This window comes from Lottia gigantea, assembly GCF_000327385.1.
Source record: "Lottia gigantea unplaced genomic scaffold LOTGIsca_146, whole genome shotgun sequence".
Lineage (NCBI taxonomy): Eukaryota > Metazoa > Mollusca > Gastropoda > Lottiidae > Lottia > Lottia gigantea.
The window spans coordinates 335233-362784 of record NW_008707735.1 but is presented as its reverse complement, the minus strand read 5'-3'; the positions used below and the strand labels follow the sequence as shown (position 1 = coordinate 362784).

At 32.2% G+C, this 27552-nt stretch overlaps 3 protein-coding genes across 3 annotated transcripts in view; 1 reads left to right on the top strand and 2 right to left on the bottom strand.

Annotated features, from left to right (window-relative positions):
• Nucleotides 1–12419, top strand: part of LOTGIDRAFT_81234 (hypothetical protein) — a gene marked incomplete at both ends in the record, with an annotated part of 15220 nt that extends 2801 nt beyond the window's left edge. The window contains 29 exons of the mRNA XM_009050185.1: nt 125–315; nt 661–811; nt 1195–1399; nt 1781–1954; nt 2234–2414; nt 2602–2733; nt 3034–3114; nt 3308–3504; nt 3613–3795; nt 4039–4335; nt 4586–4864; nt 5054–5598; nt 5838–6085; nt 6373–6478; nt 6567–6742; nt 7150–7324; nt 7613–7728; nt 7976–8123; nt 8341–8464; nt 8793–8925; nt 9141–9261; nt 9399–9470; nt 9618–9724; nt 9930–10071; nt 10774–10908; nt 11286–11389; nt 11598–11802; nt 11935–12072; nt 12369–12419. Coding sequence (XP_009048433.1) covers nt 125–315; nt 661–811; nt 1195–1399; nt 1781–1954; nt 2234–2414; nt 2602–2733; nt 3034–3114; nt 3308–3504; nt 3613–3795; nt 4039–4335; nt 4586–4864; nt 5054–5598; nt 5838–6085; nt 6373–6478; nt 6567–6742; nt 7150–7324; nt 7613–7728; nt 7976–8123; nt 8341–8464; nt 8793–8925; nt 9141–9261; nt 9399–9470; nt 9618–9724; nt 9930–10071; nt 10774–10908; nt 11286–11389; nt 11598–11802; nt 11935–12072; nt 12369–12419 — 4917 coding nt within the window. The remainder of the gene's footprint in view (nt 1–124; nt 316–660; nt 812–1194; nt 1400–1780; nt 1955–2233; nt 2415–2601; nt 2734–3033; nt 3115–3307; nt 3505–3612; nt 3796–4038; nt 4336–4585; nt 4865–5053; nt 5599–5837; nt 6086–6372; nt 6479–6566; nt 6743–7149; nt 7325–7612; nt 7729–7975; nt 8124–8340; nt 8465–8792; nt 8926–9140; nt 9262–9398; nt 9471–9617; nt 9725–9929; nt 10072–10773; nt 10909–11285; nt 11390–11597; nt 11803–11934; nt 12073–12368) is intronic.
• Nucleotides 12420–16579: 4160 nt separating this feature from the next.
• LOTGIDRAFT_200611 (hypothetical protein) lies at nt 16580–22399 on the bottom strand. Its single transcript, XM_009050184.1, has 8 exons — nt 22177–22399; nt 21844–21975; nt 21397–21474; nt 20846–20985; nt 20447–20611; nt 19867–20028; nt 19326–19359; nt 16580–18553 (listed from the first exon to the last, which is right to left on the bottom strand). The coding sequence occupies exons 1-8, from the start codon at nt 22199–22201 to the stop codon at nt 18483–18485; spliced, it is 807 nt and encodes a 268-aa protein (XP_009048432.1). The 5' UTR covers nt 22202–22399; the 3' UTR covers nt 16580–18482.
• Nucleotides 22400–26228: 3829 nt separating this feature from the next.
• On the bottom strand, nt 26229–26429 carry LOTGIDRAFT_140303 (hypothetical protein; the record flags this gene model as incomplete). The annotated part of the gene is made up of 1 exon (XM_009050183.1): nt 26229–26429. The coding sequence occupies one exon, from the start codon at nt 26427–26429 to the stop codon at nt 26229–26231; it is 201 nt and encodes a 66-aa protein (XP_009048431.1).
• Nucleotides 26430–27552: the final 1123 nt, after the last annotated feature.

Below are 27552 nucleotides of genomic sequence, written 5' to 3'. Positions count from 1 at the left end.
TTGATTTTTTTTCTTATATCCTCATGTTTAATGTTACTTTCCTACTTCTATATGTTTTTCAAAGTGGACAAGTAATTGAATATTTTTATCATTTAATTATAACTGATATGTTTATATTCTGTAGGTAATGAAGATGATGGGTTTAAGTAATGCTGTACATTGGTGTGCCTGGTTTATATCCTATTTTATACAGATGACAATAACTGTTATAATATTAACATTGATGTTAAAGTTTGGTCATGTTTTAACTCATAGTAGTGGTTGGATAATATTTACTGTACTAGAGATATATATTATAGCTGTCATCTCTTTCTCGTAAGTTATATTATTTTATACCAATAACCTTTTGACCCAGCCTGATGACCTCTTAACAGTTTATTTTGACAAATGTTCAAGAGGGCTGTCATTAGACCCTAACTGAAGTGTCTATATTGAAAATAAAATCTAATAAAAAAAACAGAACGTAACCCGCAATTCAAACGACAGTATGACAATTTTTATATGAGGAAGTATATCAATTATAAATGAGTAAGTATTTCATAATGAAAAGTGGTATCAGGTGTTTAGAAGAGTAAGTATACCCTGTTTAGAACCAGTGTATTATTTGTATTTTGTATCTGTATATTATTATATAAAGTCTAAATGTTTATTATATTACAGTTTTTTGATTAGTGTATTATATTCTAAAGCGAAAGTAGCTGCTGCATGTGCTGGTATAATATATTTCCTGTCGTATGTACCCTATATGTATATTGCCATTAAAGAAGATATTGCTGGTGATAGAATGCCTGGTATTGCAAAATCAATAGCTGTAAGTTTTCTTTTATTTTCCGTTTTCTGTTTTTGACGGGACAGAAAGCTAAAGTTCAGGAGGCATATTTTCAAAACGATCTTAAAGTCTTTACTTCTAACACTGTTTCTAGGATATCCTAGTGCTAAGATTGTTAAATAGGATCATAGAAGGGTATTCTCTTAAGTATTTGAGATCGAACTTTCAGAGAGTCCACATGACTAATTTTGTTTATAAGATATCTATCATCATAAGATAAAAAAAAAATTCAGGTGAAATCTTGAGCCTTGAACTAATTTGGTTTACTGAAGAAAGCATATGACTGTTATTCTGGCTTTAAACTTTTGAATTCAGCTGATTTTCTTGATAATAATTTGAATTTAAACTCATTTCTGTAATTTCAGTGCCTTTTTTCCACGACTGCCTTTGGATTAGGAGCAAAATATTTTGCGTTTTATGAAGAAATGGGTGTTGGTGTACAATGGGATAATTTCTATATTTCACCAGTTGAAGATGATGAATTTAATCTCTTTATGGTTATGTTGATGACCATTCTAGATTGTTTTTTATATTTCTTCTTAGTCTGGTATATAGAACACGTCTATCCTGGTAAGTTGAGAGTGTTTTAAATATCCTGTTCCCCTCATTGTACACTACATAGCGTTTACTGTCTTCATTAGCCCTATCAGTTGTTGATGAGATTGTGAATGTTTATGTATGTCGACAGCCTGATTCACACGGAGCCTCAGTTTACTGTCCGATCTGAACGACTAGATTATTTTACCATGCTTCACTGAGGTTGAAAAATTCATAGGTCAATTTCGACCAGTGCCAAGATTGAACCCTGGATTTTCAGGTTAGCTTACAAGGGTGTTAAACCACAATGACCCCCTATCTTATATAAACCATGGTTCTTACCATTCATGAAAACATCTAGGTTTCCTGGTTTCTACCATTGTGTTATTTTACATGTTATTTAATATTTTCTAGGAACATATGGTTTACCTAAACCCTGGTATTTTCCGTTTACCAAGTCATATTGGTGTGGAGGTAGTATGAAACCAGTAGAAGATTGTTCTAGTCTATTAGATATCTGTCGTAAAAATTCTAGCTATCTTTCTATAATAGAAGATGATCAGGCTGGTGCTATGGCAGGAGATCCTGGTATGTTACTGCAATTTGTTTTTCCTTTATTCATCTAATTCCATGTTCATAATAGATCCATTGATAAGATGGTGACGTCGTTCAAAGGAATAGTCTTTGTGACGTCACTAAACACTCGCTGAACAGTGAGAAAATTCATTTGAAAGTATCATTAAATAGTTTAATTAATTCTGATATTAATGAGGTAAAATATGATAAGATTTGAGTTAACGAGAATGGAGTCAAGTTATGAAAATATGTTTTATAAACCAAACTGATTAATTTGTAATTTTATTTCAGATGATATATTTAAATTTGAACAAGAACCAGTTCATCTAGATCGTGGAGTTCGTATTGAAAATCTATCGAAGGTTTATAAACTTGGTAAGAAAGTAGCTGTCAAGAAATTAAGTTTAAATTTATACGAGGGTCAGATTACATCGTTTCTGGGTCACAATGGAGCTGGCAAGACAACTACCATGTAAGTTTGGTTTTTACTTTCATTTTTATTTTCAGAGACTCATTGAAATTTAAAACCAAGACCAACAATTGTTTAACGTAACCTAACAATTCTCTTTAAATTTCATTCTTTATATTAGAAATATTAAAACAGAACCTGAAACATGTTATTACTCAGAGTTTCATTAAAATGTGTTTGTTTCCTATAGGTCTATCCTGTCTGGATTGATCCCACCTACATCAGGTTATGCTACTATTTATGACTTGGATATCAGGACTGATATGGATGTTATTAGACAAAGTTTAGGAATGTGTCCACAACATAATGTTCTATTTGAAAGGTAAGTTTTTCATGCTGTTAGTTTAAAGTAAAAACAACACATGTTTTGGATATATGATCCAGGCCAGTTGGCTTTAAATCGAGGAATGAAATAGTTGTCAAAGATCCTTTGTATTTAAACCCAGTTTCCTATCAGAGATGCTGGTCAGAGGGTAAGACCAAGCAACTAGTGGTTTAGATAGGACAATAAAGCAAGGCTTCCTGTGCTCTTGCTGTGTACAGTTAATGCTGTTGTCATGATTCCCCTCATTGCACACTGATATATCTTGAAATCTGTAGTTTTTATATTTCAATATTTCAGTCTGACAGTAGAAGAACATCTGTGGTTTTATGCCAGTTTAAAGGGAATGAAACCAGAAGAGATTAAAGAAGAAACCAACAGGTAGGTCTTTTAGTTCCCAACCTGGGGTATATCACTTGGTACATGGGCCTTATAATAAAAAATATAGAGATCTGATTGGATAATATAACTAAATTTTAAATCTATTTTAGTGATTGACCAATCAGACGGGATGTTTATTTAATGACCAATCAGATTTCTAGAAGTTTTGAAATATTATATTGTTTTGTTGCAGAATGATAGAAGATCTAGGTTTACCTAATAAAAGACGTAGTAAGGTAGATTGTCTGTCAGGTGGAATGCAGCGTAAATTATCAGTAGCTATTGCCTTCGTAGGTGGATCAAGAACTGTTATTTTAGATGAACCTACCGCTGGTGTTGACCCCTACGCTAGAAGAGCTATCTGGGATTTATTAGTACAATATAAACAAAGTAAGAATATTTTTGATATTTTCAGCTAGTTTTTTTTCAATACTTTGTCTTATTCTGTACTTATGATGTATGATGTCATTATTCTGATATTGTTGTTTATTTTTTCAGATCGTACTATCTTGCTGTCTACACATCATATGGACGAGGCTGATATTCTGGGTGATCGTATAGCTATTATTTCTAACGGTCAGTTAAAATGTTGTGGTTCGTCTATTTTTCTCAAGAATAATGTAGGAGAAGGTTATCATCTTAAATTGGTCAAAACAGAAAATAATGGTGGCAATGATGAAGGTTGGTTTTCAAATTTTTGATCTCCAAGTCTATACTGAAACTCTTTAACTATATAAAAAATGACTTCTGATAATAAATTTAGGCAATTCCTGATATTTTGGGGATAATTTATGATAAATCTGGCTTTAGAAACTTTGAGAATATTATTGACAACAGTATTGTTACAAAAACTAAAACAAAAGGTCCAAATTCTTTGAGATTTTTCCAATTTTCTAATCATATTGAAATCTCAATGTTTTTCAGATGAGCCAGAAATCCACAGCCAAATAGAAACAGTTCCGACCTCATTGTGTGAAGAGGTCAAGGTCACAGAGTTTATTCGTAAACATATCCCATCAGCCTACCTAGCCAATGAAACAACACGAGAGCTTCATTATATTCTACCATTTGAAGAAGCTAAGAAAGGAAACTTTGAGAAATTTTTCTTGGTTTGTGAAAGTGGTTTAGATCATTTACATATTTCTAGTATGGGTGTCATGGATACGACCTTGGAAGAAGTATTTTTGAAGGTCACGGAAGCTGCTTGTCAAGAAACTGAAAGTAAGCTATAATTCCTGCCAAAATATAAACCTAATGTTCTGATTGATTGATTATATGTTGTACCCCATTGCTCACTGCATGGCTTCACCTCTGAATAAGCTTAATCAGGGACCCAGTTTCACCGGGCCGAGTAACACAAAAAATTTTTTTTTAATTTCGTCATTAGTGTCGATTTCTCAAGTTCGAATTTAACGATCCAGGCCCTGAACTTGAATTTCAATTTAAAATTTTGTTGTTATAGAAACAAAAGAAGATAAACAGCTAGAAGAACTGCGAGCAGACGTCACAGCCAACTCCTCATTGGACGGAAGTGAAATCCACGAAACCAACCAGAATGAGTTGAATGAATTGTTAATGAATCGTGATGATGAACCGTTATTATCAGATGGCATGGCCGGTGCTTGTGGAATCAATACTGCTGATGATGATATTTTAGAACTAGGAGCAATGGCCGACATTGAGAATGACTCAGCTAAAAATAAGGCTGCTAAGAAGAAATACCCTAAAATCTATACTCAATTTGATCAAAGTAAGATTTAGTTTGCTTTTCATTTTGTGATTATAATTCTGTCTAAATTTGTACCAATCATCAACCCATCCAATAACCATCTTTCAAAAACTGGAGATTGTCTCGTTAATTTCTATGAATGAATGAACTAGCTGATTTTTGTTATTTTAGGTGAATCCAGGTCACCACGGGTCATGTTAGAAGGTAGAGGGAGCCACAAGTTAAGTCCCAAACTACTGTTATTAAACCAGTTCCGTGCTGTCATCACCAAACGCTGTCGATACATCATTCGTAACTGGCGAAGTTTGTTTTCCCAGATTATTTTACCTGCTGTTTTCGTTGCCGTGGCAATGACTGTGGCCTTAGCAGCACCATCTGTAGATGATGCACCACCTATTGTGTTGAATCCATCGCAATATTACAATCTTACGCAGCCACATGGCAACTATATTCCGTTTACAAATGAACGCTTTTATGGACAAGCCAAAAGTTTGGATGCAGGACCTGAAAAGTTGTTGAAAACTTTACATTATCCTGCTGGGATTGGTTCAACTTGTGTTCTACGTTCGGCGTTTAATAGTTCTTTTGACACCGATATTAGTCCGTCTGGTAGTAGGCGTAGTGATTTTGATAGTCAGACATTTGAACTGTTGTCAAGATATTATAATAAAGAATGTGAACAGGTTTTTAAATCAGGACTACATCTTAATAGTTACGTTCCAGATTATTCTATTCTACCTACTAAAGGAACAACCGTCAATTTCTCCAGCCCCACTGTGCCTATGGGTAAGAACCTTTCTTCAGGATTTTAATGCATGGGGTATCGCAGTGAGCCAAAGCTTGCTCACTAACCTGAGAGTCCAGGGTTCAATCGAGATTGCTGTCATATATGATTAAGCATTTCTACAACTACAGGAACTACAGACGTTTGATTGAAAATTGGAATGATGTAACTTGATACTATCAGTGTCCCTGATACATATAAAAAGTTTAGAAACCTCTTGAATTTATTTTGCATCAAAATGATTTCCCGTCTTCCATTTCAGATCCAAGTTATTCCACCAAGCATTATTATCCTAATTGTAAATGTTTAAAAGATGGTACTGGTTTAGTTTGTAGTAGCTCGTACCATCCTGAACCTCCTAGTTTTCTAGTAGTAACTAAAGATATATTACAGAATATTACAGGACAACATACTGAAGATTACTTATTATATACTACTTATGATTATAGATTACACAGGTTGGTACAGGACAAAATTTCATTACTTTCTACTGGGGGCTGTTTGATTGGTGATGTCTAAATGTTCAGGATTTATAGAATCCACAGAACGTTCAATAAAACAAGCTGGAACAGAACAGAGTTTAGAACGAAAAAGTAGTAGGTGCAGACAGAATTCAAAATGGTGGAGAAGGAAATAGATGGGACTATTCGCTTTCACTGTTGGATAGAATACAGAATTGGAACAGACACAACCTGTTCAGAACTTGCATATCAAGCACCAACTTAGTAACTGTTATTTTTTTCAGATACGGTGCCTTGTCATTTGGTTTAGAACAAAGATGTGTGCCTGAAAATTTTGGTGAAAATGCTCCGCCATTGTTTAAAAAGTTTGCTGTTAGAAAAATTGCCAAGGTAAGAAATCTGTTACTTCAACCGTTACAATTTTTTGAATGAAAACATTAAATCTCACAATCTAATGAATATTAATCTTATATTTTAGTATTGGTTCAACCATAAAGGATATCATTCTATGCCCGTCTTCCTAAACGCAGTCAATAACGCCATCTTGAGAGCTAATCTACCACCAAGGGCAGGTAACCCCTCAGCCTACGGTATCACAGCTATTAATCATCCCTGGGATAAAACTAATAATGAATTATCTACCTTGAATTATATGTAAGTAGTTTGTCGTCTGCTCTGAATAAACTGAAGTCTCCATCTTTGTTTAAACTGTTATCAATGAATAGATGGGAACAGGGTTCACTTTGTTTTACCATACTTATATATTATTAAGGGGTTTCGCGCTTGCGTCATCTTTAAAAATCAATTTGTAAAAATAACTGAACAGAAGCTAGTTGATTGGCCAGTTTGAAAATCATGTGACCTCATGAATATTTATAATCTCAAACATGGTAGAACTTTGCTTTCACTGAGTTGTGATTGCATTCAAATCTATCTGTGACTTCAAATGCAACAGTCTGATCTTTTCGAAAGTAAAGAACTAAGCAAAATAGCCCTCATTGCACACTGCATGGTGCTTTTCTATCTCAAGATGTAGTATATTATATATACTTAAATTTCAGAATGCAAGGAACAGATGTATTAATAGCTATATTTATTATTGTGGCTATGTCGTTTGTACCAGCTAGTTTCGTGGTATTTTTGGTGTATGAGAAATCAACGAAAGCTAAACATCTACAGTTTGTAACTGGTATGAACCCTGTGGTTTATTGGATAGGAAACTATGTCTGGGATATCGTAAGTTTTAAATTTTGATTTAATTTACTCAATTCGAAGACAATGTTCATGTTAAAAAGCTTTGACAGTTTGTAAAAGAGTAGATTATAGCCACTGTTGTGTCAGATTATCTTTCCTTTAACAATGGCATGATGTTGCTATAAAAACAAACAGAAAAGAAAACTGCCATTTCATTTAATTATCTCTATTATGTACGAACCATAGGATGTAAAACTCCATTTTATTTTATTATCTCTATTATGTACAAACCATAGGATGTAAAACTCCATTTTATTTTCTATCTTCCAGTGTAACTATGTAATCCCAGCCTTAATGTGTATATTAATATTACTGATATTTCAAATACCAGCTTACGTCTCTACTGATAACTTACCATCTGTTATAGCTCTATTTTTAATGTATGGGTACGTATCAACTTTACAAGTTCTATTTTGATATCATTAGCTTTCAATCTTCAAATACCTTGACTGCACTAACCACCTATCTTAGTAGGTATAGAATGTAGCAATTTGAATTGATTTATACCGATGAATACAGCCAATCAGAGCACGCGACAGAAAGACTGTAAACATTATGGCTTATTGTTTATCAAGTTTATTATTAATTAAGCTAGCCTGTTCGATGTTTTATGAATATTTTTTATATTTGTAGATGGTCTATGACACCAGTGATGTATCCAGCTAGTTTTATATTTAATGAACCTAGTACAGCCTATATTTGTCTGATTGTTATTAATTTATTTACTGGAATTACGTGTATCATCACCAGTTTCTTACTGGAACTATTCTCTTACGATCAGGTACGTTCTTTTTATTATCTTTCAGACAGAAAATAAACCAGAACAAGGCCCCATGCTTAAAGATTATTCGTCAGTTGGAAATCGAAAAATCAGATAATTCTGGAAAGAGGTTTGGCCAAGGATCAGCTGGTAGAATCCTAAATTGTGAACATAAGTTGTAAGATATAGTTGTTTCTATCTTTTCCTAATTGTAATGTTCAATCTAATTTTATTACAGGACCTGGCGAAAATTCACGACACATTAAAATACGTATTGATGATGTTTCCTAATTATTGTCTGGGACGAGGGCTGATGGATCTGGCCTTTAATGAATATAAAAATGAATATTATTTTAAAACTGGTAGGTTACGTTATTCACTGTTATTCATTGTTATTCACTGTTATTCATTGTTATTCACTGTTATTCACTGTTATTCATTGTTATTCATTGTTATTCACTGTTATTCATTGTTATTCACTGTTATTCACACATAGGACTTTTCGATAACATATATATTTATTATTGCCTTATATTAAGAATTTTAGAATGTTTCTGGGATGTCTATCTTCTCTCAAGCCTGCTGTAAACTTTAATTCCTTTTTATATGTTTTTATTAGCCCAATCAGCAGCCAACTTGTAGGATGTAAAACTGATGATCTGATGTATTTTATGTATATTATATTTTTAGGACAATATGATAAAATGGAGTCACCATTAAAATGGGACCTAGTTACCAGTCATCTGGTTGCTATGGCTGGAATTGGATTGTTGTTTTTTGTTATTACGTTGCTATGTGAATATAGTTTCTTTATACGAGCCAGGTAAACTTTTATTTTTATTGGAGATTACGTTGGATACATGCTCGCCAACCATTGCATCATGGGTCAAGATAATACTTCGTGTCATTTTCACTTTAGACTTGATATTTTAGATGGTCGTTCCCTAACCTAGAGTTGTTTTTCTCTCGATGGAATGTGATGAATGTAATGCTTTAACAGAAGATTTAGTGGAAAATTTTAAATTTTATTTTTCTCAGACGTCAGAAAGTGTCGACATCCAGAATAAAAGATGAAGATATAGATGTTACTATGGAAAGAAAGAGAGTATTGAAAGGAAATGGACGATATGATTTACTTAGATTAGAAAATATTACCAAGGTAGGGAGTCATTTCAAGAGGTTTGATCAAGGACCAACTGGTTATTTTGAACCTTATTTGTTATCCTCGTAAAATATAGTTGTTTATTTCTTTCTTTTACTTGTGGCTCTGAGTTAATTTTGATGATGTTGTTTCAGGTGTACAGAACACGTAAATTAGGAAACCATGTAGCTGTTGATAGAATCTGTCTGGGTGTACCACCAGGGGAGGTAAGTCTATCAAAAACTATTATATTTACCCTGGGATTGAGTCTAAAAATTCAAATCAAACAAGCATGTATAGTATTAGAAGGGAAGTAAATTGTTTTGAACATCTATGACAATTTTTTTTTTGATTTTCATCTTTGTCTGTTGTAGTGTTTTGGATTATTGGGTGTTAACGGAGCAGGTAAAACAACCACGTTTAAAATGTTAACAGGTGATTTATCTCCGACAGCTGGTACAGCTTATCTTAATGGTCACAGGTACAGAGTTCTAGATCTTTCTTTCTAACCCTGAGGAGGATTCAAACCCACAACACCTGATTGTCTAGCAGACGAGCTAAAAGACATTTTTTCTGTTTTGAGATGGATAGTGATGAAGTTTCAGAATGATGAAAGAAAAGTTTGTATAACGATTGAAAAAAGAAGATATTGAATATGACACGTTGTTTGTATATTTTTGTTTCAGTATTATAAAAGATATAAAGAAAATACATGAAAATATCGGTTACTGTCCTCAATTTGATTCTTTATACGATGAACTAACAGCTAGAGAACACATAGAATTTTATAGTAGATTGAGAGGTATACCACCACAAGATGAACAACAGGTAGGGTGGAGTTGTTTAATTTGAGGGGTGAGGAATGTAACTAGGGTAGGGTAGGGTAGGGTAGCTTGTTATATGATGAACTAACAGCTAGAGAACACATAGAATTTTATAGTAGATTGAGAGGTATACCACCACAAGATGAACAACAGGTAGGGTGGAGTTGTTTAATTTGAGGGGTGGGGAATGTAACTCGGGTAGGGTAGGGTAGGGTAGCTTGTTATATGATGAACTAACAGCTAGAGAACACATAGAATTTTATAGTAGATTGAGAGGTATACCACCACAAGATGAACAACAGGTAGGGTGGAGTTGTTTAATTTGAGGGGTGGGGAATGTAACTAGGGTAGGGTAGGGTAGGGTAGCTTGTTATACGATGAACTAACAGCTAGAGAACACATAGAATTTTATAGTAGATTGAGAGGTATACCACCACAAGATGAACAACAGGTAGAGTGGAGTTGTTTAATTTGAGGGGTAGGGAATGTAACTAGGGTAGGGTAGGGCATCACCTTGGGGTGGGGCAGGGCACCTTACCTGCAATGATGTTTTGAGACAATATTACAGTCAAGATTTTAACCTGAAAGATGCTTTTCTAAAAGTTAAATTGATGTTTTATTTTTTCAAAAGTTAAGTCAGTCTATTTGCCTATTTTTTGTGCCATTTCTTTGCCCTGATTGACATTATCAATTCATTGTATTTCAGGTGGTAAACTGGGCGCTAGAGAAGCTGGGATTGTCTGAATATGCTGATAAATTATCAGGAACTTTTAGTGGTGGAAATAAACGTAAATTATCTACAGCTATTGCCTTAATAGGACATCCTCCTGTTATATTTATGGTACGTTATTATGTATTAGGAGATGAGAGCTGACTCTCAGGCCAACTCTAGGAAGCACTGGCACAGGCATCAGAATTTTTCTACCTTGAGAAGGATCGACGACAATCCAGCTTGCTACCGACTGAGCTATTCCACTGTCCTAGCAGACGACAATCCAGCTTGCTACCGACTGAGCTATTCCACTGTCCTAGCAGACGACAATCCAACTTGCTACCGACTGAGCTATTCCACTGTCCTAGCAGACGACAATCCAACTTGCTACCAAATGAGCTATTCCACTGTCATGTCTTTAGGTTGCTATAGTGGCTTAAGTTAAGGGTTGTTTCCCCTTGTCAGTAATGCAGGTCGTGGAAAAAAGAATTGTGTATAAATTTTAGGATGAGCCAACTACCGGAATGGATCCACACTCTAGAAGATTTTTATGGGATTTAATTTTAAATCTGATCCAAGATGGCCGCTCAGTTATTTTAACATCACACAGGTAAGCAGACGTCAATCTTGCAACATTTTCAAAACTGATTGTACTGATAAGGATTGTGTATCTGAAACATGTCAACAGTATGAGATAAACTCTAATCAATTAGCTAACATTAAGTTCTATATTAAAACTAGCTGTCCTGATGAGGATTGTGTATCTGAAACATGTATAGAAACATGATATTAATTAAAAACTTGTATTTTATTTTCAGCATGGAGGAATGCGAGGCTCTGTGTTCTCGTCTAGCGATTATGGTTAATGGAAGATTTAAATGTTTGGGTTCTATACAACATCTAAAGAATAAATACGGAGAAGGCTATACGTTCAGTATTCGTATTAAAGGACCAGATTTTGAGCGGAATCAGAGAGGAGTTCTGAGATTTATTGAGAGGAAAATACCAGAAGCATTGTTAAAGGTAGGCTGAAATTGTTGTGAGAAAAAACGCTGTTATTTAAATCATGGTTCTGATATGAAAGGGAGATAATTCAATATAATAAATCTAGGGGCCTCTCTATAAGAGATTTAACTTTCTTCTCTCTGTTTACAGGAACAGCATTATAACTTATTACAGTACGAATTAAAAACAGCTAATGTGTCTCTGTCTAATTTATTTACTATCATGGAAGAGGCTGAGAGAGACCTGGCTGTCGAAGACTACTCAGTCAGTCAAAATACACTGGATAATGTAAGCTATTTTACAACTCACAAGTTCTTTCTTTCTTTGAAATGATTTCTTACTTTTTCAGTGTTTAACTTTAGAAGGTAAACCTCGTATTACAGACTGAGAGCTCTGGTGACTCAGTCAGTTAGACGCTTGCTCTTTAATCTCAAGGTCTAGGGTTTAATCCAGACATAGGTGTGTTTTTTTTCAACCAGGTTTCCCCCTATCAGTGATGTAATGGAGGTAGTGCCATCGCCTCCTGAATGATTTCATAATATCTTTGATCAACAATAATTCTAACTGATTATATCGTTCTTCAGGTTTTTATCAATTTTGTTAAACAACAAATGGAAATAGTAGAAGAGGAGGAGCCAAAAGATCTGTCAAACTTTGATTACCTAGACAACTCAATAGAGACACACCCCTTATTAAATAATAACCAATCAGATGAGAGTTTGATGGTAAGTGATGATGATGATGAGATATTGCTACGATTGGACGATGAGGAGGGGGTAAGTACGATTATTGGATTATCTTGGATTTCAGAAAGAAGTTAAAACTTGAAAGAAGAGCTTAGTTGTGTTTATTTTCACAATGTCAAGCTATTACAACCATCTTCTTATACCTTGACTACAAAACTGTAGACACATTTCATGTATCTTGGTAAATTTAGCAATGTAGTGATTTGATTGGATTGTACGCTACTGAATACAGCCAATCAGCAACCATTCATGTTTGTTTTATTTTGTAGACACAGTTAACTCCCCTGCTGATGTTTAATGATGAATAGAGGCTATAAAAATGGAGGTGATTGTGAATAACTGGACTATAAAATATAAAATTGTGATCCGCTTGTGACTCTAAATGGCGAGAAATTAAAAAGAAATAGAGCGACTCTGTGATATGATGAACTTATTCAACATCTTTGTCTCTTTTAACGTAAATCCATGACATCTTTTATAATGTGGCTTAATTTTTTACTTTCATCGTTTTTCATCCTCATTCGGATCAACATTTGTGACATCCGTGTGTGAATTTCAAAGATTTGATAACTCTGATGTGAAATTTTGAAATTGAAAGGAATTGTGCTTTTGAGAATGACCAACAGGAAAGATCTTTCTTTTGTGTTTTGAGAAATATACAGGAAAGTGCTGAAGTGACTAAACTTTAATAAACAAAATAGGAAAAAAAGAAAGGGTTTGAAATATTGAAATGGTGCAAATAGTTTTAAAATTGGTTAAGTGCTACATTAAAATTATCTTTAATTGTGGTATACCTAAAATATAGATTTACACTGTTGATTTAACAATCTGACTTGCAATGAGGGATTTAGTGCAAATATTGTGTGGATTTTGTCAAGTTAAATGTGAAAAGAAATTTGAAAGTTTGACAGCGTGTTATAAAAGAGAAATGAAATGGGATAATTTACAATTTAGACTTATTCTGTGTGTATTATTTCTATTCTATGTCAAGAATAATTCAAGTATATTGAAGTATATTTTTTTCAAGGTTTGATCATTTGCAATATAAGATTTTGTATATATATAAACTGTGAAGATTTTGTGAGAAGAAAATGCTAAAGAAAATCCAGTGTGAAAATTTGTGTGTGAACAAAAGCTTATAGTGTTTATGGATTTAGTGTTAATGTGTTTATTTGGTGTTTTTGTGTGTCTTTTCATCTTTGTGCTAAGTATTTGTGGCTGTGTACAGATTTTGATTTTGGACTGATATGTGAGACTGAGATGTCTATTCTATAACACTATACATGGATTTTGAATTTGAAATAAAATTGAGGACTAACGATTCAACTATGTAGCCTTAAAATGGATTTGATGCTGTTTTCAGATTTTCAAATTGGACTTGCATAGGAGACTGATGTCAATTGTGTAATTCAGTAGATGGATTTTGATTTTGAATCAGGATGGAGACTAAGGATTCAACAATTTAAAAATGATTTGATGCAGATTTTGAATTTAGAATATCAACTTGGTATTGGTCCATTTAAAGTTAAAATATAAGATATTGTGGAAACTTTATTGGTGTTCTAACTAGTTTGTCAATGCAAATGGATTCTGAATATGAAAGCATGTTTTGGACTGACTTCCTTTTTATCAAGTCTGCCTTTATTTTTTATTTTTATTTAGTTATATATGGTTATTATTAGTACATGTTGCTTTGCTTATTGCCGTCTTGTGAGTGAAAATGATAAAATCATGAAAGTGAATTTGATAAGACTATAAACATGAGTTTATGCAAGTTTGAGTTTTTTGGCCAAAAAGTAAATTATATTATTAAAGTATTTAATTATTCCATATTGTGGATGAAGTATGCAATAACTTTTTTAGTATTTGTAAGATTATCTTGCCATTGTTTGAAGTCTTCAATAATTATAATTATATCTTAATTAATAGTAAAAGGAGATGTTTGTTCAGTTTGTAATAAATATTTTCTATGTCCACTATTTTTCTTTGTATTTTAGTTTTGTGATTTCCTTACTAATTACTAGTCATTAAAGTTCATTTAAATTTTTCTTCCAAAATAATTCTTCTCTCAATTTGATAAAAACTCATAAATTTAGAAATTGAATCTGCAAATTTTCTCATAAAAATAGATTATATTTTCATCTTATTAACTTGTAAGGTATTTCAATTTGTTTGTCTTCATGAAAAATAAATATTATATTGGATATTTTAAGTAGAAAGTTAATGTTCGTGGGATTATAGTTATTATAATAATAGATATTAGAATATTTGTCAAGTTTTATAGTATGTTTTTTTTTGACTAATAATTTATAATTTTTTCGTATATTTATCGTCTAATTCTACTGTGGTGTTATTTATTTGGATTTTCATGAAATTTGTGATTTTTTTTTTTCGTTATTTATGTCATTTGTTTGTATATTCATTAAACTTTCCTATAAAAAATTCTCGATGTTTTGAACAACTATTCATTAAGAAAAATCATTCGTCATTTTTTCAAATTTTTCTATTTTTCACTCTTCTTAAGAATTCCTAAATGCTGGCTAAATGGTTAATCGAGTGGATGTATTCATTCAAGGGGGATAACTCTTGAAACATTAGTTAGTTGATTGAAATAGCTGAAAATAATTATAGAGTAGAACTGTTTTATAATTTTAGAGGTTATACTTGTAGCAAGGGAAATAACTCATTAACGCCTATTAGATTAAAATTTCTTAAAAAAATAAAATAGAATAGAGCTATATATCTCATATGAGAAACTGAGTTGTTGTCATTCTTTTAGTTCCTGAGCTGAATGAGGTGATAAAAACTGGATCAGAACTTGGAGATGTTGTCTTCAATGATAGTAACAAAAGAATAGAAAGAAAGAGCCAACTAACACCAGCATTCTTTACTGCTCTTTTTTTTTCAAATTATATTTCTAAATTTTAAGATTTCTTCTATTTTTTATTTGTTTATTTTGAATAATTATGTATCTATTTAAAAAACCTCCCCAAATTTTAAAAAGCGCCAACAAAATTCCTGAAAATTTGAGATAATATTTGAGAAGGTTCTTGCATAAACCTTCAATGTATAAAAAATTTGTGTCAAAAATTTTCTGTGATAGGCGTGTCTAATATTTTAATTTATTCATATATTCGTCTTTATACATGTTATTTATTTCATTATCTCTATCACAGGGCCTTGATTTTATTTCAAGAGAATAATCTAGTGCTGTTTATTTTGGAGAGTCCAGAAATTATTTGTGAATATTCATATGATTCAAAGTTTGATTACATCAGTTGACTGTAGTTTAGGTAGTTTAAGAAGCTGGTAATAATAGACTTGTTAGAAGATGAGAAGCTATGGCCCCATTTCATAAAAAAAATTGATGATCAATTTTATCATCGTCATGTTATTTCTTTTCTTGGCAAGAAACTTAACCAATCAGGATACAAGAAACCATAACTGGTTTGAATTAAGATGATTTGATTGGATAACTCTTGTAAGAACCATGTGACCAATCAAAGACATAGAAACCATAACTGGTTTAAATTAACATTAGTTGATTGGATAACTCTTGTAAGAACCATGTGACCAATGAAAGACATAGAAACCTTAACTGGTTTGAAATTAAAATGATATGATTGGCTATTTTATATTCTAATGATATAGCTTAGATATTTAGCTGGCTTCTCTTTATAAGAATTGATTAGATCATGTCATCCAATCAGAAGACTAGAAACCTAAACTGGTTTAAAAGTGACATAATTTGATTGGTTATTTCCGGGAGAATAAGATGAATGTAAGAAAATAAATGAATTGTATGAAATTTTTGTGATTTAAATGTGATTTTCATGTCTTCTTGCTGACTTCTATTTTGATTAAAAATATATTAATTATTTATTTATAGTATTATTGTTATCTTGAGTTACTGCCCTTGACTTTCATTCATATTCAGTCACCTTGGTTGTTGAATGAATAGTCCATTTTATTTTACAGTTATTGATTTGTTTTAAAAATATTTAATCTATATTAATCTAGTTCTGTATAAAAACAAACACTGTGACTGTATTATTAATAGTTTAATATCAATTAAAACTTCGTTATATAACAATAGTTCAAGCACATTACATAAATTCTGAGAGAAATTTCTAATATATATCATACTTAAAGACTTACTTAGTCCTCTGCTTGTGCTTTTGTGACATTTCTTGATTTTGAAATTGCTTTCTTACAATTTAAATGTTATTATTTTGTGAAAGTTTTTTAAGGTTTTCTATGCCTGTGTTATAACTTTAGGCTACTGTCTGTTTTCTCAGTGATTTTTCATTAAGAAATATAACAAAGTAAAAAATATATCAACTATTAAATAAATTGCTTGCCTTTAAGACCAATGTTAGTTCAAAATGAATTGAGGTGATATAAGTCTTCTGTCTTAATATATTTTAATTTGACCACATTTCTTTAGTATATTGTAGACGTCCAAGGTCATTATAACAAAATCAAAATATTTCTAAATATACAAGAAATACAAGAAAATAGATCAAATATTTGTTAAAAATACACCAATTTAAAAATAGTTTGAGCACATTATTATTGGAAAAAAACAATCATGAAATTTTTCACTTGACATCATGATATACTATGACTGTTTGTTTAGTTACTGAATCTAAATATAGACCACAACGTTTCAACAAATTACATTGTTACATACCTTGATTGGTATACAACAGAATTGTACTGAACACAATGTTTCAACAAATTACATATATATCATAGTTGATCACTTACAATATTTAAAACAGAAAGCAAGACAAAAGAAAAAACGAAAAATTCTACAACTAACAAATAAAAAAAAAATTCACATAAAATCTTCTTGAATTAATTATAGAATTAAAAAATAAAACATTGAGAAAACTATCGAAAATAAACAAAATAATAAAAGCTAATAAATTTGATTGGTTCATATTTTTTGACCAATCATATTCTTCATCATCTTAGATTTGAATTTTATGATGTCTGTGATTGGTTGATTATTTAGTTATTGACCAATCAGAATTCTGAAAATTCATGGAGTTAAGATGACATTGAGAATGGCGTTATAACAGGTAATCTAGATTTTGAAGATAAGATGGTTTGTGGCCTTGTGAATGAAATTTTATCAAGTTTCTTTGTTTTGAAAATGAAATTTGGTCCAAATTGAAACATTGTGCATATTACATAAAACACGAATTAATGCAAAAAATTAACTTAACCCTTTAAACACTGAGTGTAAATAAAATAAAACATGGTAAACCCTAGAATTCAATGAATATTACTTAAAGTAAATGTATCTGACATTATATGACCTGACTTAATAACAGTTGCTAGGGTATATAACATATTATTATATAGTAGGTAGATTGACCTGTAGTGTTAAAAGGGTTAAGAAATTTTAAAACAGAACAAATTACAACATCAAAACTCTGGCACTCTTGTTAGCACTTCTAGTAAAAAATATATTAACTGTCTGGTGATATTCAACATCTATATATCATCAGGTATTAACATAATAAACACATGATGGGTTAAAATATTAAAAATTTATACAAATAATTACTTTGCAATAGTCAATTTTTTGTAAGGCTGAACAAATACTTCAGTTATTTTTGAGCTATGTGAAATTATTTTGTAAAATTGCCTTATGATAACATTGTAAACTCTCTGTAAGCAATCAAAATAAGTATGTGCACTCTCTGAATGAGCAAGTCAAAATATTACTTTTTATAAGACTTCAACATGATTGCGATGTTAAAAATCTTGAAAAAGATCCCCAAGCTATCCATAATAATTATGTGAACTCTCTTAAAGATTCTCAGGGAATCAATAAAAGCTATGTGTACTCTCTGAATGAGTAAATGAAAGTAGTTATTTAATAAGGCAATACAACAACAGCAGTATATCATTACAAATATAATATTTTATAACTTTATCTTAACAAACTGTACAATCAAAAACAGTTTTATTAAATGCAAAACAAATAATAATAACTTCAGAACTTTTTATGTGTATTGGGGAGACTAATAGCATTGATTTGCACCATTCTAATTTTCAATCAGACGTCTGTGATTCCTGCAATTCCACGTAAACTAAGTGTTAAATATTGGAAGAACTGCAGACGTCTGATTGAAAATTAGAATGGTGTAAATTGATTCTATCAGTGTCTCTGATACATATAAAAACTTTAGAAAACCTATTTATCATATCTTAACAATTAATGCTTATATTTGTCCAGCTGATATTTTCAACATTTACATTTACATTGGTTATAGATTTATAATTAATAAAGAGAATTTGAATATCGAAATTCTACCTTTTCTAAAGATAACCCTTGATAAACAAGCTCTCATGTATCTTAATGTGGAGATCATAAAATTAGAATAGAAAAAACGTCATTTGAATATTGGCTAAAATAAATAATAAATTCTGTTTTATTGGTTTACAAATATTTTGTTGGAAATTCAATCATGCCATTAATTAATTAATTAATTACTAAAATTTATATAAAATGAAATATTATATCAAAAAAACTAATAAATATAAAAAAAATCTGTTTCTCCATTTTACTCTGTGGGTTTTCAGTTAATTTCTTGTCAACAACCTGAAAATCATCAAGGAGAAAATGCAAGAAAAATTACCAAATGAAATTATTAGGGCTTTATTAAAGTTAAGATTAAAACAATTGAAAGGTTGAGTGGAATTAAAAAGTTAAAATTAAGATTATTTAAAGAAAAACTTACAAGATATTTTAATGTAAACGTTTTGTTTCATCTTTAACATCATCTTTATCTTTCTCAAAAAACATAAAATCCTGACAAAAATATAATATATATATTGATTAGACTAAATATCATTCTTCTATAAGACTTGATGCCCTTCCTGTCTCACAGCAATCACTTGTCAACTTGACATCCCTTTCAGAGAGTCCACATAGCTAATAATATTCATTTGGTATTTAGGTTTGTCAACTTGAAATCCCCTTCAGAGAGTCCACATAGTTAATAATATTCATTTGGTATTTAGGTTTGTCAACTTGAAATCCCTTTCAGAGAGTTCACATAGCTAATCATATTCATTTGGTATTTAGGTTTGTCAACTCAGCATCCCTTTAAGAGAGTTAACATAGTTAATATTGTTTATGTAGTATAAGGTTTGTACTCGACATCCCATTTCAGAGAGTTCACATCCTTTATTATGTCTTTACATACAGCTAAGATTGAGAGTCAGTCTCCCTATAAGAGAGTCCACATAGCTAATAATGTTTAGTTAGAATAGGTGTTTATCTCTTTAAGAGAGTTCACATGAAAATATAACTTACAATAAGGAATACAGCTCCTAACATAACAGATTTTATTTTAACATCTAAATCCAGTGGGAAACTCATTCCGAAGTTATCAGCGTCTGTAAACATTTCTTTAGCTAATCCTGTCCATTGTTTCGAAATACGTCCGACATCAGTACTCTCATCAGCTGATGTTACCTGTAGGAGAGGAAAAGTAGAAAATTAGGTTTAACAACAGGTTACCCTACAATATTTGATTTGGAAAAATAACAGTTATGTTTTTTCTGGATAGCCCATATTTTCTTATGTTTGTTAAAATAGAATTATGGTTTTGAGCATGTTTTCTTCTCTTACAATTGCTGATGGCATTTTGGGGGGCAAAAATAAAAAATTAAATTCTCATCAAGATCACCGCTTAGAGTTAAGTTCTCTGCAACCCCCCTCTACTCCACCCACAACCCCCCCCCCATGCCCGTCCCTGCCCCGAAAAATAAAATCTATATCACCACAGATATTCCACTGACAACATGGTCCTTTAATTCTCCCTCCCTCCCTTATATCCTGACCCATCCTTCTCTATCCCTGCCTATCCCCCCAAATAAAACACAAAACTTACATCAAAATCTATATCACCACAGATATTCCACTGACAACATGGTCCTTTAATACGTAATATAGTTTGATCACTGGCATCGTTAATTTTAAACTTTGGTTTACAACAACTCCAGGCTTGACGAACATAACCTACAGTTTTACCAGGTGGCGCTTCTACTGTTACTTTCTACAAGAGAGAATCGTGAGTATTTATTACTGTATTTTATTGCCGTTTGATTGTTAATTTAAAAAATATTTTCTTACTGGTAGTTTGCTAGATGGATTTGATATATACTCTAGATGGATGAAATCTTCTAACATTTGATTGGTCAATAATATCACTGTAATAACATCAACCAATCAGAGTTTTGTTTATGTTACGATGTTTTAGCCCAGACTTTAAAATCGTCATCAATCTTACCTGTAAACAACATGGACACCAACAGGTTGAACAACGTAACGGTCGAGACAGATGTATAACTTGTTTACGTGTATTATCCAATATCTTAATATCAAACGGTCTGGATGCTCCACAACAATTTCTTGTACAGCAACAAGTGTCTGGAAAATCAAGCATAAAGTATTTATAAATAATAATCTTTGATTAAAGTATTAAGCCGAACAATTGCCGGTATTTATGAACAAATTGAACCAACTTAGCAGTGTGAAATGAGGGAAACTTAACTAAGATAGACTTATTAAGCTTTCCAACATCCACAACTTGTAGAGCACAGACTGTAGCATTCATAGCGTCTTTGCCAATTCTAAATCCATTTCCAACTGTTGTGGGATCTTTAACATGTACATAGCCTATAGAACACAGGACCTTCCTATTCATCTGAATGACTCCATATTAGCCCCTGATATCACTGATAGAAGCTCACAGGGCCTGAGTTTATTATCCAATAGGTCAGCAGTATAAACATCTTCTTATTCCATTTACAACAGTTAAAATAAAAAGTTTTGAATTACCTTCTACAGCCTGATATATTCTCTGTCCCATACTATTAGTTATTTCATATTTATTGTTTGTCTCAAATCCTGTTACAGCTAAAATATAATAACATAGCTTGTCAGTTTATCTTAAATATAGATTCAAAAATATTAAAACAGAACCTAAATCATGTTATTACTCAGAGTTTTAAGCACTATGGGTCGTTATGCTTGTCACTAATAAAACTGACTATATCTATAAATGTTAGAAAAAGTTAAATTTAGAATATTGAAGCAATGACATACACCATAGTGATTACCAGTTGTATATAGTTGTGAATAATGACAGTGGTTATGATTTCTGAATACAATTCACAACTCAGTAACATGAGAGTTTGAAACATATAAACAGATATTCATATTTACAAGCATACCCAACTTGTGATCACCTTAAGTTTAATTTACACTAGCAATTCAGATACTTACCTTCAATAGCTTCCAACTTCTGTTTGACCATAAGTTGATCAACCTGGGTCAGGTATTGTAGCCCTGGGGGACAGTCTACAGGTACCTGTTGAGGGGCAGGGATCCATCCCCCTTGTCCACCAACTGGGGCTCCTAAAATATCATTTTATACAATATTAGTATTTTATAATGCAAGATTTTCACCAAAACTAAATCCACCTTATTATTTTATCAAGCTTATCTCTAATATTTGTGACCTTGGCCAGTGCTTTCAACAGCCAAAGAAAATTATGAACATCCTCCCCCAACCCCATCCTCAGTGATCCAATAAAATAATCCTGTCCCTTGACTTACCTCCTGCTGTAGGCTGCATCATCATAGCTGGACCCCCTGGGTATCCCCCGGGTTGTTGTCCTGGGTAACCACCCTGTTGGGGGTAACCCCCTGGGCTACCTTGAGGGGGGTACCCTCCTGGCTGGCCTTGGGGATATCCTGACTGACCTTGAGGATATCCTCCTGGCTGACCTTGAGGATATCCACCAGGTTGTTCTGTTTGGGGATAACCTGGTGTTGGTTGGGGATAACCTGGTGTTGGTTGGGGTACTGGTCCTAATCCAGGTCCTCCTCTAGTTTCCTTTACTTCCATGATGGATTAGTTTTTCTGAAAATTAATAAAATAACAATGACATCATGTTCAATGTAAAATCTAAAAGAAAAACTTTCGAAAGAATTGACTTAGTTTCAGTGCTTTAACATCTCTGTATTTAATAAGTTAAAATTATCTTGAAGTTATTTTTAAACAGGGTGGATCTCGATTGTATGAAACAACATTAGGTGTAATACAAGTTTAGTTTCAAGTCTAACCCCTGTTTGCTTGAATACACACACAATAACAAAACATCCTATTTTCATACTTATAGAATTTTAAATTCATCAAGTTATTTAATAATTCATAAATATTTCAGACATTTTTATTGTAAATTCTGAGTAGAGAAAGATAATTATAATGTCATATTTAGCCCAATGATATCTGTTCTCATGGTAACAGCTGTATAATTAATTTATAAGAATTAAAATCCTCCCTGTAGGGTGGTGGTTTGTGTCGTTAGGTCAATGTGCCCTGCTCAGATTTTAATGTCTTTATTTCAGTATTATGAAAAGATTTAATTATTTGTTAAAGAAAGAGTATGAATTGTTTGATAAACTTGGATATTTATATTTTAGCCTAAAAACAGTGAAAAACAACAAATAGAGTTTTACATCCTACTTTTCTGCACCATGTAGGCTAATGAAGACAGGCCACGCCATGCAGTGTTCAATGAGGGAAATTTTTGCCATAACAGCAGCATAAGCCTGCTCTTTTTTAGTTTCCCAACTGTCTAGGGATCTTAAAAGTGCACATCCTGTAGTACATGGGGCCGCGGTTTATTATAATATATTAATCTACCAGTGAACCAATATTACATGAAGTAAGGACATTCAACTTATCTATTATATTATTTGTTTACAGGGTTATTTATAATAAATTTTCAATGAAAATGATCAGATCTTTGACAAAATGTTTCCTATGTCATGTTTCTAAAATTTTGACTTACATTACTATAGCTTACTTCCTTACACTTAAGATCTACAACTAAAATATCACAATGTGTTTTTTAACTTTCTTCCTTGTCAACAAATTTGAATAAAGTCTAAACTAAAAAATAAATAATTTACCCTAAATTTGTCTTAAGTCTCAGAACTTATTTTAACTAAAATTTTCAATAAAAATCAAATCTAGAGTGTAATAAATAATTTTTCCCTAAATTTATAATCACTTTACAAATATTACACCAAATCATAAGATATTCTATTTTTACTCCAGGCTAGTTATTATAGTCAAATGGCTCTGACATAATCAGCTTTAGGCTGATCCTTAGCAGGGCCATTTTGGGTCATACTTGAACAATATTGCACAGTTTTTAAGGCTAATTAAATAAATTACGAAATAGAAGCAGATTTATTTCTTTGACAATCAAAATATGTAAAATATTTCACTAAGAAGTGTAGCCCTTAAAAGTTAGGGTTGTTTTAGTTAAGGGGTCACATATTTTCATAAAACATTTCAAAACCTAATCTTATTAATAAGGAATTGAAATATAAAATTAGGATTTTACTTATTTTCAAAGAAATTGCAAACATCGTTTACTCCAAAGAAAAACAACACGATCTAAGTCCTAGAAATTCGCAAAATGACCCTCTCATAAGATCAGCCACGTCCCTTTCATTTCCATGATCAATTCCACCATTGCGAAATGTCAAATTTCACTCAAATGTTTAGAAACATTAGGACTTTGATTTTGATGGAATCTTGGAGTTGTCCTTTCAAATCAAATTGCAAAATTAAATCAAAAACTTGTAGAAAAAGAACTAAACTTACTTGTTTGGGTGCGGTTTTTTGATGAAAGCTTCTCTTTGCTTTAGTGACTACCAAAACAAAGTGAGAGTTATTTCCCTTTAACAGTCGAAACATGGCGGCCATAAACACATGTTTTACAAATTTAACTCAAAAAACTTTCTGGTTGAGAGCCGGCCATGTTTTGTTTGTCAGTTGGTGAAAACAGTTCACATTGAAGATTTGACCATTTGAGGTATTTTTACAAAGTGTCTTGAGGAAATTTGTGTTATGAACTTGTGTTTTCACTCTTGTCTGGCACGAAGAATTCATATTTGTCGTCTGCTATGCACCTAACCTACTACATGTACTGTGATGGACAATTTAGTTGCTGTGGGTTCGAATCATTCTCAAGTCAAGCTCAAGATAAAAACAATTCTGTTGCCAGTGCTTTTGTGAGTGAGGACTGTAGAGACTTGGTTTTGTGCTCTTGGTGTCATTACCCGAAGTAGGACCTAGCCTATAGGCTGTAGGCTAAAAAGTTGAATGGAATGAACATGAACATGGGGAAATAAGGTAAAGCTTTTAAATTTATGTTCACACACAACTCTTGCCTACATCACAACATGCAACCCCTTTAATCCATTAATGAACCCTTCCACACATGCATATTTTCTATACAAGTCAACAAGAACATGTGGCCTAGAAGAGTCCACTATCAAAATTAAGGGCTATTTCCATTGAAATTGTCCTTGCTCTAAAAAGACCACTCATCAAATTCAAATTAAGATGTCATACTATGTAGGGCTTTCATGAAAATCAAATGCAAACAAAAAGACCATAGACAACAGTTAACTTTCGTATTGTGGGTAGAAAAGTGGGGTGGGGTGGGGCTCCAGGAACTCACAAAAAGAAAGAAGAGTTTGTGTCACAACCATGTGTTTATTATACATGATATAGACCCACCGTCATATAGAATTACATTTTCTTTATACAATAAATATAATATACAATTACATTATACAATATACGTTATACAATTTCTTTATCAGGTAGGTTTTAAAATAGATCATTATTTTATATGAATCTTCAATAGGCTGACAATACCCACAATTTTAAAAACATCCCAATTTCATAATCAGAAAGGCTTTAAAATAGACCATTATTTTATACATGGCATTGAAATTTGGCAGAAGTACCCACAATTTTATATAATTTTAGGATTAAAATAGAAAGTGACCTGGCATAGCGGTACGAACTGATTAGCCCTCATTTTTATATGTGGCATTGCATTTTAAATACATTCCAATTTTATATGTGGCATAACTGTTTTAATGCATCCCAATTTCATTTATTAAAAGTCCAAATAACATTGTTAGATATATTAAATTAATAATAATTAGCACCTGAATATATCTCAGATTTCTATTGTGTTTATAATTATTTGTCCTACCTCAAAATAAAGTTGATTGTTTATATTTTGAGTTTTACCAAGATGTACATAGATATATTTACCCGAATACACAGAAATAAATTCTTACATCTGTTCTGTGATTTATAACATTGTCATGGATACAACAGTTTTAAGTTAAGCTTTTGAACAAAAGGACCCCAAATCCAATTGGATTGAAGCAAAAAGCAAAAAATAGTTGTGGTTTTGATTACATCAAGTTTGACAGAGGTTATTTATGGTTTCTATTTACATCATTCCAATTTTCCGTCAGATATCTGTGGTTCCTGTAATTATAGAACTGCTCTGCAATAGCTATGTCATGTAACAATTCGCTTCATTCCATTTGCAAGAACCACAGATGTCTAATTAAAAATTGGAATAATGTAAATTGATGCTATCAGTGTCCTGGATACAAATAATAAGAAATACAGTAATCTGATTGGATAATAAAAGTTGATTTTAGTGTTTGACCAATCAGATGTCTGGAACACTAAAATCATTTTATAAAGTTTTCGAGGATAAATCTGCTGGTCAAACTAAAATATAATTTTTGAAATTTAAAATGTTTGGACCTGATCATCAGTAGGAGGGAGGAATGATTTTTGAGAGTTGTCCCTTCCCTGCCGATGGTTTTGACCCGAACCAAGACATCTTCCAATCCAGTGTCTGTTGAACCAGTTTCTGTTCTTCCACGGAGAAATGGAGTAACACCGAGATTGCCTTTACTAGCTGTAAAGCCTGAAATATTTCAAAATTAGAAAATTGAAAACAGAAGTCCATGACTAATTATATATTAGAGTTTTTACATCCTACTTTTAATTGGTCTAATAAATACTGGACAATGCCATACAGTGTTAATTTTTCACCTGTCATGGGGCCTGAGTTTATTGTCTCATCAAATGATAAGACTCTCTTTTTATGTTTCCCCTTTAGACCTTAATCACTGACAAGAGGAAACTGTCGATCTATGCTGGGATAGAATTCTGGACCTTCAGGTTAGCGAACAAGTGTATATAGATAGATATAGATATGTTTAATAAAAAAGGTGCTGACCTCACTCTCTCGGCTCAACATAAATTTCAACACGACATGTTTAAGATATTGTAGGTTGACTTCTCGTTCAGGGAAACCTGGAGTCTTGTCTTTAACATAACCACTGAATGATCCCAGACGGTCAAAATCTTCCTGACTCATCAACACACCACCAGGGGGCGGTGCTGGTCCTATAGCAGACATGGTTTGAGATTGACTTTTGGTCGTCATGGAGACTGAGGGCATGGGTTTAACCTCAATTTGAGCAGGTTTGTTATTTTTACGGACGGGTAATGGCGAGTTTCCGCGACTTCTATCTGATGAGTCGTCATTCGGCAGTGACTGAACTTTCAACTCTCTTTGTAACGTCTGACGTAAATCTTTGACCGTCTGCTCCTGTTTCTTTAAAGCCTGAAAACAATCATCGAAATATATTGACAAAATTTTGGCGCTATTAGGAACCCATGGACTTTTTATACTGTAAATTCTTTTCTGCTTCTAATCGGCTAACATAGTGTGCAAGAGAGAAATTCTGTCCTTTCCACTATAAATTGTGTTATTATCATTCTTACCCTGGTTTTATCTGTTAACTGGTCTTGTAAATCGGTCACCACCTTCTCAAGGTCATTAGCTCTACCAAGGTCAACAGCTGACTGACTTTTAACAGATTCTAAATCTTCCAGCTGGCAACAAAAAAAACAAAATTAAGATGTTGTTAATGTTAGCTGGTGTGAAGAAAATGATTATGAATAACAGAAAATCAGGTTTTTCTTCAGATTTTTTAAGAGATTTCAGTAAAACTCTTTTCCCTTCTTAATTTAACCATAGATCATCCTTTAATTCAAAGTAACGTGATTCCAAGAAGAAATAT